We start from the raw sequence: 14,012 nt of genomic DNA, 5'->3' as shown, positions 1-14,012 counted from the left end.
CTAACTCTATTAGTGAAATTACTCAAATGTATGCATGCATGGATGAGGAACAAAAAGTCATTACCTACTGATCTAGTCATTCCCACTACTGAGGAGTTTTGAACTCTTTTGAGAACGCCTACATAAAACTGTCAAGAATAACATTAGCCTTGCACAAAACGTGTGAAAAGAGTAGACATTCTTAGTGTACTACCAATGCGGTTTCCTAATGTATAGCTGTAATTGATTGAAATTGCTCTGGTGGTCACTCTGAAAAATAAATAAATATTAGAATTTAAAATTGTATCTAATCACAATTTTCAGTGTGGATTTTTTATAGAGGAAAAAGTATACCAAAAGTATAACAAAAATGTTTCATTGACAGTTCCCCAGTGTGTGTGAATAATCAGCATTGATGCTTTGCGATAATAAAGATTACTTTGACCTTGACCTGTCTCATTCCTCATTTAAACTTTGACTTTAAGTAGGCTAGCATTCTTACACACTTCATTGTGTTATTTATTCCCTACACATTCCATGATACAATCTATAGTTTGTTCAGCTGATGTGACATAATGCGTGAAAAATGCAAATGGAATTTGTGCCACAAATGCTTAAATGTTAGCATGTGGAAACGGTGCCAGGGAAACTAAACTAAAGCATGGATTACTGTCATACCATGCTTATAGGGTAAGGAAACCAACGTGTCACTTTGTAATTTGGTGAACTCTCCCTTTAACCATATGTATTCCATCAAGACTGGAAACTTCAAAATGACATCCTACAACTGATCATCTTTAACTTGCTGACATAACATACTTGTTGAAACCACAATGACTATCTAAAACCGTTAGGAATTCATTCCTTCATCCTTGAGAAAAGAAAAGACCATACAGAAATGAACCCTCTCAGAGACAGATGGTGTAGTGACATTATACCTTGCACTGCCACTGACGCCGTGGTGAGCTGGTCTCCAGCATCACAGGTGTAGTAGCCGTTGTCCTCTGGCTCCAGGTTGCGAATGTGGAGCTCCTGAACGCAGCCCTCCTGCCTCATCTCGTACTTCTTACCAGCCTGGAGGACTGCGCCTCCCTTCCTCCACTCCACGTGAGTGCCCGCCTTGGAGAGCTCACAGTGCAGAGTGATATCATCACCCTCCTGGGCTTCCTGGTTCTTCAGCTCCTTCTGAAAGAATGCCGGGGCACCTGGTGGAAGTAAGAGACATGACATATGTGTTGGACAGAGGACGTAAAGTAGTGTAGGTGACAGTAGCCGGCGTGGACAGTGTAAGATGGCTCTGTTAGTGTATGTTGATGGAAGACTGGGTGCATGGTAGTTTGTAGAGGGCAAAACAGTCAAGAAGAGTATTGTGGGGGAACTCATCCTGAGTTTATCTTGATCCAGAGCATTCACTGTGAGGATTGGGCTGGTAACTATTTTGTGGTATTAGATGCAGTGTTGAGGGTCCAAACTTTTATAGTGCCGGCATCATTCTTTACCTTCCACAATCAAGGTGACGGTGCACTGTGCATCCCCGGTATCGCAGCAGTAAGTTCCAGAGTCCTCCATCTCCAGGTTGTGGATGCGCAGCTGCAGGAGAGCTCCGTTCTTCCGCAGGTCGTACTTGAGTCCTGCTTTGATGGCCACATCATTCCTGCTCCAGGTGACGGTGGCCGTGGGGTCGGAGACAGTGCAGGACAGGGTGACTGTCTCACCCTCCAAGGCCACTGTATCGTGAGGCTTCTCAAGGATTAAGGCTGTAGATATGGGAAATCCCATGCTAAGTACAGTGTAATGCACTTTGAGTGTCAAGTGTCATATGTCAAACTTGTAGGGTTTTTATATGTGCAGTATTTAATGTCTCTTTTTCCACAGGTCTACAATCTCTTGTATGAACTTACAGTAGCATGCCAATGATAACCACAAAGACTATGTCCATTAAGCATGCATCACTTAATTGATAGTCAAATTGATACTGAAGTCAGCAGAGTGATATGTTTATATCAGCGACAAACGTCTTGTTGTCAACTTCATTTTATAGTATCTTTAAAGACAGATATGCTATAAAAAGAAAAGCCAGGAGGATGACCAACACATGTCTAAAGAAAGGCTAGGATGGAATGGATGATGCCGCACAGCAGATGAACAAAGGGTGTTCTAACGTGCCAAGACAAAGCTGTTTGATGGAAGATAGAGATGGAGAGATGGAGATGGAGAGATGGAGATGGGTGAGGACTAGGAGGCCATCTTTAACATCTCCGTTAACATCTCTATTACCTTTGGGCTTCTCTTCCACCAGTAGGCAAGCAACGGTCTTCTCCTCGCCCACCACAAACGCCACGTCCCCTGAGTCATCGGGGGTGACCATCTGTAGTGTCAGCCGGTGTACCCGGCCCTGGCAGGTCATCTGGTTCAGGTCGTTGTTCTGGAGGAGGTTATCGCCCAGCCACCACTCTCCGTTGGTCACGCCCTCCTGGGACAACTCACACGCAAAGACCGCATTCTGCCCGGTGGTCACTGTGATGTCGTGCAGCTCCCGAGTGATGCGTACAGACTCTGGAGGTGAATGAATGTGATGATGGGGGAGTGAGAGATCTAAAGGTTCCCAGGGTCAGGGTTTCCCAGGGGATTCATTAAGGTGAAACACTCAGGCATTAGAGCACCACCATTGGTATCCTGATTTAAAAGTGAGATCTAAAGAGGATGGACAATTGCACTCCAGGAGACACCAGTTCATGGAGTTTCAATTAAAGAGTACAATATTACACAAAAACATATTTTCACTTCCAACGTGATGGCTAACGTGTAGGAAGGTAGACATAAGTACAAAAAATTATCTCTGACAAAATACATAGTATAGGTCTGAATATGACAGCAAAACCAACAAAAATGCATACTGCAGTCCCCAACATGGCAAATAGATTGCGGTTCAAATGTAAAAACACATTGATTATGAAACCTATATTTCATGATCAACTACAATTTTATTGTTACCCCTACAACTACGTGAAATAATAGATAACGTGTTTACTCACAGATTACACTTAAAAAACTGGTTACAACAAGTTTGGCTACAACAATATCCAAGTAAAAGAACATTAAGAAGGAAGTTCTTAGTATGTTGGCACACATAATGACAGCAGAGGATAATGTAGAGTGACAGCAAACCAGTAGAGACAGACATGAATACAGCCACGTTTCATTACCTTTGACTGTCAGGGTGGCTGTGCTCTGCTTATCCCCGGTATCGCAGGTGTACTCTCCAGCATCTTCAACCTTTAACTTGTGAACCATCAGGATGTAGGTAGAACCTGTGTGCTCCATGGAATACTTCTCCCCCTGGGTGAGGAGCACAGAGCCCCTTCTCCAGGTCACCTTGCCATCAGCACTGATCTCACAGGTCAGGGAAACACTGCCTCCCTCCACTGCTTCCTGGCTCTCCAGCTCCTTCTTGAACACCACAGGGGCCCCTGCCGGGACACAGCAAGATAGATACAGACCGCCACAAGATTAGGATGGATGGAGACGTTAAACTGTTTAGGGAGTGGACACGGACGGGACGGACATTCAATCACATCCAATATCTTGAAAGGAAACATTCAATGCAACATTTAAAAGCATTTGCTAGAAAAACGTTTATCCACTATAGGTTTCAAATAGCATAGGTCTCAAAGGACAAAAACAGCGAGATTTATTGTTTCTTGCCATTTTGTAATGTGAGTGAAATGAACAAGTGGCCTACCAATAGCATGCACCGCTATACCAATCGATGTCCACAACAAGATGACCACGAATTGAGAGATCCAGAATGAGTTGCTAGATCAAATCCCCGAGCTGACAAGGTAAAAATCTGTCGTTCTGCCCCTGAACAAGGCAGTTAACCCACTGTTCCTAGGCCGTCATTGTAAATAAGAATTTGTTCTTAACTGACTTGCTTAGTTAAATAAAAGGTTAATAAAAAATAGTTAGACCTAGTAAAGTTGAGTGATTAGGAGACATACATTACATAACCCCTTACCTCAGACTTTACAGTATAAGTGCCCTTTACTTTCATTATATGGGTATATGCACCTCTTACCTTGGACAGTCAGGCTGTAAAATGAGTTTGGAATGGACTCCGGGTATTGAGGTAAAATGGTTAGGTCTAGTAAAGGTGAGTGATTAAGAGACTCATATTATACATACCTCAGACTATACAGTATATGTACCCTTTACCTTGGATGGTCAGGCTATGAAACGGGTTTGGAATGGACAAAAGAGATCCAGGTATCGGGTACAATGGGAGAGGATAAGAGGTGATCACCAGACTTGTACCCCTTACCTCGTAAAGTCAGGTTATACAATGAATTCAGAATGGCTCCAAGTATTGGGAAAGAATGGAAAAGGGTTTGTACTGATCAGCAGACTCATACTGTACATGAGTCTATATATAGTATATAACCCCTTACCTTAGACTATATACAGTCACCATTTACATAAGATGACATATAGTTGAAGTCGGAAGTTTACATACACCTTAGCCAAATACATTTAAACTCAGTTTTTCACAATTCCTGACATTTAATCCAAGTAAAAATTCCCTGTCTTAGGTGAGTTAGGATCACCACTTTATTTTAAGAATGTGAAATGTCAGAATAATAGTAGAGAGAGTGATTTATTTCAACTTTTATTTCTTTCATCACATTCCCAGTGGGTCAGAAATTTACATACACTCAATTAGTATTTGGTAGCATTGCTTTTAAATTGTTTAACTTGGGTCAAACTTTTTGGGTAGCCTTCCACAAGCTTCCCACAATATGTTGGGTGAATTTTGGCCCATTCCTACTGACAGAGCTGGTGTAACTGAGTCAGGTTTGTAGGCCTCCTTGCTTGCACGTGGTTTTTCAGTTCTGCCCACAAATTTTCTGTAGGATTGAGATCAGGGCTTTGTGATGGCCACTCCAATACCTTCACTTTGTTGACTTTAAGCCATTTTACCACAGCTTTGGAAGTATGCTTGGGGTCATTATCCATTTGGAAGACCCATTTGCGACCAAGCTTTAACTTCCTGACTGATGTCTTGAGATGTTGCTTCAATATATCCACATAATTTTCTTTCCTCATGATGCCATCTATTTTGTGAAGTACACCAGTCCCCCCTGCAGCAAAGCACCCCCACAACATGATGCTGCCACCCCAATGTTTCACGGTTGGGATGGTGTTCTTCGGCTTGCAAGCCTCCCCCTTTTTCCTCCAAACATAACGATGGCAATTATGGCCAAACAGTTCTATTTTTGTTTCATCAGACCAGAGGACATTTCTCCAAAAAGTACAATCTCTGTCCCCATGTGCCATTGCAAACCATAGTCTGGCTTTTTTTATGGCGGTTTTGGAGCATTGGCTTCTTCCTTGCTGAGCGGCCTTTCAGGTTATGTTGATATAGGACTCGTTTTACTGTGGATATAGATACTTTTGTACCTGTTTCCTCAAGCATCTTCACAAGTTCCTTTGCTGTTGTTCTGGAATTGATTTGCACTTTTCGCACCAAAGTACTTTCATAACTAGGAGACAGAATGCGTCCCATTGTGTTTATACTTGCGTACTATTGCTTGTACATATGAACATGGTACCTTCAGGTGTTTGGAAATTGCTCCCAAGGATGAACCAGACTTGTGGAGGTCTACATTTTTTTTAAAAGTCTTGGCTGATTTCTTTTGATTTTCCCATGATGCCAAGCAAAGAGGCACTGAGTTTGAAGGTAGGCCTTGAAATACATCCACACGTACACCTCCAATTGACTCAAATGATGTCAATTAGCCTATCAGAAGCTTCTAAAGCCATGACATCATTTTCTGGAATTTTCCAACCTGTTTAAAGGCACCGTCATCTTAGTGTATGTACACTTTTGACCCATTGGAATTGTGATACAGTGAGTTATAAGTGAAATAATCTGTCTCTAAACAATTGTTGGAAAAATGACTTGTGTCATGCATAAAGTAGATGTCCTAACCGACTTGCCAAAACTATAGTTTGATAACAAGAAGTTTGTGGAGTGGTTGAAAAACAAGTTTTAATGACTCCAACCTAAGTGTATGTAAACTTCCGACTTCAACTGTATGTATGTATGTATGTATGTATGTATGTATGTATGTATGTATGTATGTATGTATGTATGTATGTATGTATGTATGTATGTATGTATGTATGTATGTATATATATATATATATATATATATATATATATATATATATAAATAGGCCTAATGTACCCCTTAACTTAAACAGGCAGGGTATAAAACGGGTTTTGGCTCCTTACCTCGGACGGTCAGGCTTGCGGTGGAGGTATGGTGACCCACGGTGAAGGTAACTGTGCCCGAGTCGGCCTGGGTGACCCCCCTGAGGGTGAGGCTGTGCACCTTGCCCTGGGCACGGATCAGGTTCATTTCATTGTTCTGCAGAGGGACGTCCGCAAGCTTCCACTGGACCTCCTTGGCATCAACGTGGGACAGATGGCACTCAAAGTGGACATCCTCCCCCTCGTGCACCGAACAGCTGTTCAAGACCTTCACTATGGTCACCTCCACCTCTGTTTGATAAAGCCAGTCATGTGTTGTTACTGGCTAGATGTGAATCTTACTCTAAAGGACAGCTAATGTCTATATGGTGTTAATGGTTAGGTGCCAACAGAAATAGGGCACCTTACCATGTACACTCAGTACAGTTACAGTACAGAGACAACTGTTAAGAGTACGGTTGTGAAAAAGACACAAGGTTGCTCCTGTCAACACAGAAAACAGATGAAATGGAAGTGTGAGACAGACCATTGCCCCTAACAACAGAGCGCTCAAGTGGAATGGTTATGACGGTAGAAGTGTAGAGGAAGATGCGTGAAGGATATGAAGGACATAGGAAGTTTTAAGTGACTGAAGAAAAGTATGAAGATCACCAAGCTTTAATTCCTTGCCCTTTAAGGCCTTTCGTCCTCTAAAGCCTAGCGTGACATTAGTCTTGTGGGAATCTCTCAGGATGGAAAGTGGTTGATTGGGATAGAGTGAATTAGAAGATAAGTGCCATGATTCAAGAGGTGTGTAGAGAGAGAATGATTGAGAAGAATGGCAGAAGACAATAGCAGACTTTCATCTTGTTCCCTACCCTGTACAGTGAGCATGGAGGAGGTCTTCTGGTAACCTGTGTCACAGATATACTCCCCAGAGTCAGCCCCTTGTAGGCTATAGATGATAAGCTTCACAATGGCCCCTTCCTGTTTCAGCTGATACTTGTTGTTAGATTCCAGGACCCTGTCGCCCCGGCTCCAGACAACGCTGGCCCCAGGCTTGGTGATCTCACAGCGGAGGATGGCGATCTCACCTGCATCCCACTCTAGATTCTGTAGTCGAGTTTTGAAGTAAACGGGCAGGGCTAGGTAGGAACGGTAGAGGTTGGGAGAGGTGAGATAGTGAAACGTTTTGAGAGCAGAATTATGCCCCCAAATCACAATTAATACACGAGGGAATATGGTTTCACAACAGCACAACTGCTAAAACAGAATACTTTTTTTCTCAGCCTACCCTTCACAGCAAGGTGTGCTGTGGTTTTCCGGTCACCACTGTCACAGGTGTAGCTGCCTGAGTCTTCTGGGTCTAAGTTTTGGATGACTAGCCTAGCTCTGTGCCCTTCCTGGATGATTTCATACTTGGCACAGGGGCAAAGACCCACCTCCCCCTTCCTCCATTCCACAGGGAGCCCAGGTTTAGAAAGCTCACAGTGCAGGGTAACACTGCCCCCCTCTTCAGCCTGTTGGCTCTGCAGCTCTTTAGTGAAAATGACTGGCGGAGCTGACAAATAAAAATCCCAAAAGATTAATTATAAGTCTACAGATCCAAAAAGCTTTAACAAAAAATGGTAGGCATTATTCCAAGGTAACTGTTTTGTTACATAACTTTGACTAACTGTTTATTGCGTTTCTGTTAATACATGTGGTGCTCCAGTTTAAGTGTTGTGCTAGTGAAGAATGGGGCAGCAGTGAAAAGGTCTTCATCATCCTACCATTGACTTTCAGGTATGCTGAGCTCTCGGTGTCTCCAGTCCTGCAGTGGTAGGTTCCTGTGTCTTCAGGTTTCAAATCACAGACTTGGAGTTCCACACTGCAATCTTTCTGCTTCATCTGGTACTTTTCTCCAGACTGCAGGACCTGTGTTCCCTTCCCCCATTCCACAGGGACCCCAGGTTTAGAGAGCTCACAATGCAGGGTAACACTGCCCCCCTCTTCAACCTCCTGACTCCGCAGATCTTGTTTGAATATGACTGGAAGAGCTGAGAAATTAAAGGGTTAAAAAAGTATCTGCAGACTGCATTCACTCTTACAATGCCTCAAAAAGAGATATTGCTAAACCATATGGTGAAGATGTTCCCAATGGAACGATGTCTCTATGTATGGTAAACACTTTCAAGGACCATTTATATATGCACTCTCCTTTGCTTGGTGTCCATCCGTCCAGACCAGCAGCTGTAAAAAGGATTTGGTGTGTGACCCACCACAACCACCTTGAAAGTGAGATTTTAACTATGGGTTTACACATAACCAAGATGATTTGTGTACAGCACTGCATGAAGAATCCTGGTCTCTGACTAAATTTGATATTTTGTATGCAGAATTCCATTGGAATATCATAATCAAACTACAAAGAATCTACAACAAGTACACTCCTGCAAGGTCAACAATAGACAACAAAGCAAAATCTATCCTGTTGCCTAGTTACCCCACTTTTCCCCTACCTACAGTATACAGTATGTACATAGCTACCTCAATTACCTCGTCGCCCTGCACTTCAACTCAGGACTGGTATTCCCTGTATGTCACGCCCTGACCTTAGAGAGCCTTTTCATTTCTCTTTTGGTTAGGTCAGGGTGTGATTTGGGTGGGCATTCTAGTTTTTCTATTTCTTTGTTGGCCGGGTATGGTTCCCAATCAGAGGCAGCTGTCTATCGTTGTCTCTGATTGAGGATCATACTTAGGCAGCCTTTTTTCCCACCTTAGTTTGTGGGATCTTGTTTTTGGTACTGTGCTGTATGCCCTACTGTACGTTACGTTTTTGTTTGTATTTTGTTTTGTTTCGGTGTTCATTTAATACATTTAAAATGTACGCCTACCACGCTGCACCTTGGTTCGATCCTTCCATCAATGAACGTAACAGAAGATCCCACCACCAAAGGACCAAGCAGCATGGCCAGGAGGAGCAGGGATCCTGGGCCCGGGAGAAAAGGGAGTGGAGGAAATCATGGACATGGGAGGAGGTTATGGCAGGGGACAAGACCCTGCCCTGGAAGCAGGCGGAGGCAGCGAAGGAGGATCAACGGCGACTCTGAAGCTCACGACCACGACGGAAGCCTGAGAGGCAGCCCCAAACATTTTTTGGGGGGGGGAAACGGGTTGGTCGGCGAAGCCGAGGGGCAAATCTGGGAGCGAGGAGGAATATTGGGATAGACTGAGCGAGGAGTATTGTGAGATAGTTGAGGGAGGTGATGAGGTAGAGTGGATGCATTGGTGTCTGGAGCAAGACAGTCGCTGTGAGGAGCGTGGGACCAGTCAGGCACCATGTTTTGAGGAGATACGCAATGTGTCTCCAGTGCGCATCCACAGCCCGGTGCCTTCTGTGTCAGCTCCTCGCACTTGCCGTGCGAAAGTGAGCATTCAGCCAGGACGGGTTGTGCCGGCTCAGCGCTCCTGGTATCCAGTGCGCCTCCTCGGTCCAGGATATCCTGCACCAGCTCTACGCACTGTCGCCAGTGCGCCTTCACAGCCCAGTGCGTCCTGTGCCAGCGCCCCGCACTTGCCAGGCTAAAATGAGTATCCAGCCAGGACGGGTTGTGCCAGCTCTACGCTCCAGACCTTCAGTGCGCCTCCATGGTCCAGTATATCCTGCACCGGTTCTACGCACCAGGTCTCCAGTGCGCCTCCACAGCCCAGTACGTCCTGTGCCTGCTCCTCGTACTCTTCCTGAAGTGCGTGTCCCCAGTCAGGTACGTCCTGTGCCTGCTCCCCGCACTCGCCCTGAGGTGCGTGTCAGCAGTCTGGTGCCACTTGTCCCGGCTCCACGCACCAGGCCTCCAGTGCGCCTTCCCAGTCCAGAGCTTCCGGCGACAGTTCCCAGTCCACAGCTTCCGGCGACAGTTCCCAGTCCACAGCTTCCGGCGACAGTTCACAGTCCGGAGCTTCCGGCGACTTTTCACAGTCCGGAAACTCCGGGGCGGTCCACAGTCCGGAACCTCCAGAGACGGTCCACAGTCCGGAACCTCTTGAGATGGTCCACAGTCCGGAACCTCTTGAGACGGTCCATGGCCCGAAGCATCCAGTGATGATCCACGGCCCGAAGCCTCCAGTGATGATCCATGGCACGTTTTAACACAGGCTTAACACCTAACAAACACTCATTTTTTAAAAACACTTTTAAAATAGGCCAAGCCCTGTTGTTACCTCATATCCCAGCGATAATGCCTTGTATTGATCCTGGGAATAAAACACTTCAATTTGCTCAACTTGCCATAGGCTCAACCAATGGCTCAACTTAACCTAAGGCAAACATTTTGACTATATTAGCCCACACAGCTACAAGGATCCACTTCCATGTTAGGTTTAAGACCTCATATTGAAGCTTATAGAGACCCCAACTGATATATAGAACAATCTTAAAATGATTTACTTTGGTTTAGATACAAGCATCATGAAAAAAAAGGGTGGCTTAACTTAACCCTTTGGCTCAACTTACCCCACATTCCCCTACATACTGTAGTGAATTTGGGGGTAGCCTCGACTCGAACTCAGGTCCAGCGCCCGTCAAACCTATACCTTAACCGTTACGCCAAGAGGTCAAACTCCTTGAGGGTGTCGCTAGGTGTTGGGTTAAAGGACAAATCCACCCAAAACCACAAATTCCTTCATTTTACAATGTTAAATAACAGTAATATGTGAGATATTTGTTTTTGTGAACCATTGTTTTATTTTGTCGTTATAATAGCAAGATGTGAAAATCATTGTGGAAATCTGTTGCAGCTCAAGTCGACTATACAACCCACAATGCAATGCTCTCTTTATGGGCTGTCTGGCTAGCTAGCAAGCTAGTAAGCTAGCTAGCAAGCAACTGTAGCTACACACAATAATACCAAAGTAAATATCAGCATGTGAAGTAGCTAGTTGTAAAATCGCCTAAAACTGCAATATCAATTTAGGAGTCTACAATCTCACCATGTTCAACCAGCAGGTTGATATGTCGCACAGAGTGGAGCCTGACATTTACAACGGCCATGCAATGACACCATGAACTCTGGACTGAAGAGGCAGACAAATACTGTAGGAGAAATATGGTGGACCATCTGTTAAATTACATCCCTCGAGGTAGGAATATCAGAGAAATATGATCAATGGCTCATTCGAGAGAAGATAACCTCCCGCATTATGACATTGGCTAGTTTTGAAATCTAACATGTATGATAGACGTTTTCGTGATCTCAAAGTCATATTTCTATTAACTTCCAGTGTGGTGAAAGCAGCTTTATTGTAATGCTACGTCATACTGGTCGAATTTCTACCTGCTTGAACGGCAATAGCTCAGATACACATGAAAACATGAAATGACCCTGGGAATCGATAGAACATCGCTCAGAGACATACATTTAAAAAAAAAAGTATATATCCTTTGAGGTCGCTACATTACCCCCTTCCTTTGGGAGAGTGTGTCCCCACGCTTCTCTATACCAAGTCCCTCACGTGTACACACCTCTCCAATGGTCTCAGGGGTGCCATCCCACTTCGGGCACCAATGTAGCGAATTCGGGAGGTAGCCTTAACTTAACTTCAACACCTGGACAAGACCACAAAATTAAGCAGAGACCTAGAAAATGAGCCACAATGATAAAACAGCTTATTAAGTTTGCCTGAAAAGATTGGCCTAAGAGCACCAGATCCTATGTGACTGCAACACAATGCACAGGTAGATTATGAGTTCAACAGGCAATAGATCTGTCTTTTTTGTACAGTCTCCTCCTTCTGGGGTTCCGGTTTAGCGGTGGTAGGAGCAGCAGGCTAAGAGAATTCAGCAAAAGACCAGCAAAAAATGAGCCACACAATGCTAAAGCCACAAATGTTCACTTGAACAGATTGACAAAAGAGCAGCAGTTCATGTGACTACAACATTTACCCGCTAGAAAAAAAGGTATGAGCTCAACGGACAAGAGATACACCACATGATAAAAAATATGTGGAAACCTGCTCATCGAACATCTCATTCCAAACTCATGGGCATTAATATGGAGTTGGTTCCCCCTCTGCTGCTATAACAGCCTCCACTCTTCTGGGAAGACTTTCCACCAGATGTTGGAACATTGCTGCGGGGACTTGCTTCCGTTCAGCCACAAGAGCGATACTGAGGTCGGGCACTGATGTTGGGCGATTAGGCCTGGCTCGCAGTCGGCTTTCCAATTCAACCCAAAGGTGTTCAATGGGGTTGATGTCAGGGCTCTATGAGGCCAGTCAAGTTCTTCCATACCGATCTCGACAAACCATTTCTGTATGCACCTCGCTTTGTGCATGGGGGCATTGTCATGCTGAAACAGGAAATGGCCTTCCCCAAACTGTTGCCACAAAGTTGGAAGCACAGAATCGTCTAGAATGTCATTGTATGTTGTAGTGTTAAGATTTCCCTTCACTGGAACTAAGGGGCCTAGCCCGAACCATGAAAAAGAGCCCTGCTCGGCCATGGAAACCCATTTCATGAAGCTCCCGACTAACAGTTCTGGTGCTGACATTGCTTCCAAAGGCAGTTTGGAACTCGGAAGTGAGTGTTGTTCAGCACTCGGTGGTCCCGTTCTGTGAGCTTGTGTGGCCTACTGTACCACATCGCAGCTGAGTCGTTGTTGCTCCTAGATGTTTCCACTTCACAATAACAGCCCTTACAGTTGACCCCGGCAGCTCTAGCAGGGCAGAAATCTGACAAACTAACTTGTTGGAAAGGTGGCATCCTATGACTGTGCCACGTTGAAAGTCACTGAGCTCTTCAGTAAGGTCATTCTACTGCTAAGGTTTGTCTATGGAGATTGCATGGCTGTGTGCTCAATTTTATACACCTGTCAGAAACGGGTGTGGCTGAAATAGCCAAATCCACTAATTTGAAGGCGTGTCCACATACTTTTGCATAAATAGTGTAGCTCATCTTTTTCTACCAGAGGCTTCTACCATGGACTTCTTCTCTACTGTCTCCTTCTGAGGCTCCGTTTTGGGCGTGGCAGGAGCAATAGGGCCGCAGGCTTAGAGACTATTACAAAACACCATAATAACTATTTACAAAATAGCCTCCAACACTCTACTCAGCAAATTGGATGCAGTCTATCACAGTGACATCCGGTTTGTCACCAAAGCCCCATATACTACCCACCACTGCGACCTGTATGCTCTCGTTGGCTGGCCCTCGCTTCATACTCGTCGCCAAACCCACTGGCTCCAGGTCATCTACAAGTCTTTGCTATGTAAAGCCCCACCTTATCTCAGCTCACTGGTCACCATAGCAGCACCCACCCATAGCACGCTCTCCAGCAGGTATATCTCACTGGTCACCCCCAAAGCCAATTCTTCCTTTGGCCGCCTCTCCTTCCAGTTCTCTGCTGCCAATGACTGGAATGAACTGCAAAAATCTCTGAAGCTGGAGACTCTTACCTCCCTCACTAGCTTTAAGCACCAGCTGTCAGAGCAGCTCACAGATCACTGCACCTGTACATAGCTCATCTGTAAATAGCCCATCCAATCTACCTCATCCCCATACTGTATTTATTTATTTATCTTGCTCCTTTGCACCCCAGTATCTCTACTTGCACATTCATCTTCTGCACCACCTTCCAGTGTTTAATTGCTATATTGTAATTACTTTGCCACCATGGGCTATTTATTGCCTTACCTCTCTTATCCTACCTCATTTGCACATGAAAGCATATCGATTCTTCTACTGTATTATTGATTGTATGTTTGTTTATTCCATGTGAAACTCTGTGTTGTTGTATGTGTCGAA

At 44.7% G+C, this 14,012-nt stretch overlaps 1 protein-coding gene across 5 annotated transcripts in view; it reads right to left on the bottom strand.

Moving 5' to 3' along the window:
• The window catches only part of obscnb (obscurin, cytoskeletal calmodulin and titin-interacting RhoGEF b), a 109,143-nt gene that overhangs the window by 34,074 nt on the left and 61,057 nt on the right, over positions 1 to 14,012 (bottom strand). For 3 of the 5 annotated variants that reach the window (XM_082973449.1, XM_082973450.1, XM_082973451.1), the window contains 5 exons: positions 6,275 to 6,544; positions 3,186 to 3,449; positions 2,257 to 2,535; positions 1,479 to 1,736; positions 918 to 1,184 (listed from right to left, as the gene is read on the bottom strand). In XM_082973449.1, the coding sequence (XP_082829575.1) occupies positions 918 to 1,184; positions 1,479 to 1,736; positions 2,257 to 2,535; positions 3,186 to 3,449; positions 6,275 to 6,544 (1,338 nt within the window). The remainder of the gene's footprint in view (positions 1 to 917; positions 1,185 to 1,478; positions 1,737 to 2,256; positions 2,536 to 3,185; positions 3,450 to 6,274; positions 6,545 to 14,012) is intronic. The other 2 variants (XM_082973452.1, XM_082973453.1) reach the window with 2 other exon arrangements.

Source organism: Salmo salar, chromosome 03, assembly GCF_965601325.2.
Source record: "Salmo salar chromosome 03, fSalSal1, whole genome shotgun sequence".
In the NCBI taxonomy this organism is placed as follows: Eukaryota; Metazoa; Chordata; class Actinopteri; order Salmoniformes; family Salmonidae; genus Salmo; species Salmo salar.
This window is presented reverse-complemented; position numbering and strand designations above follow the sequence as displayed.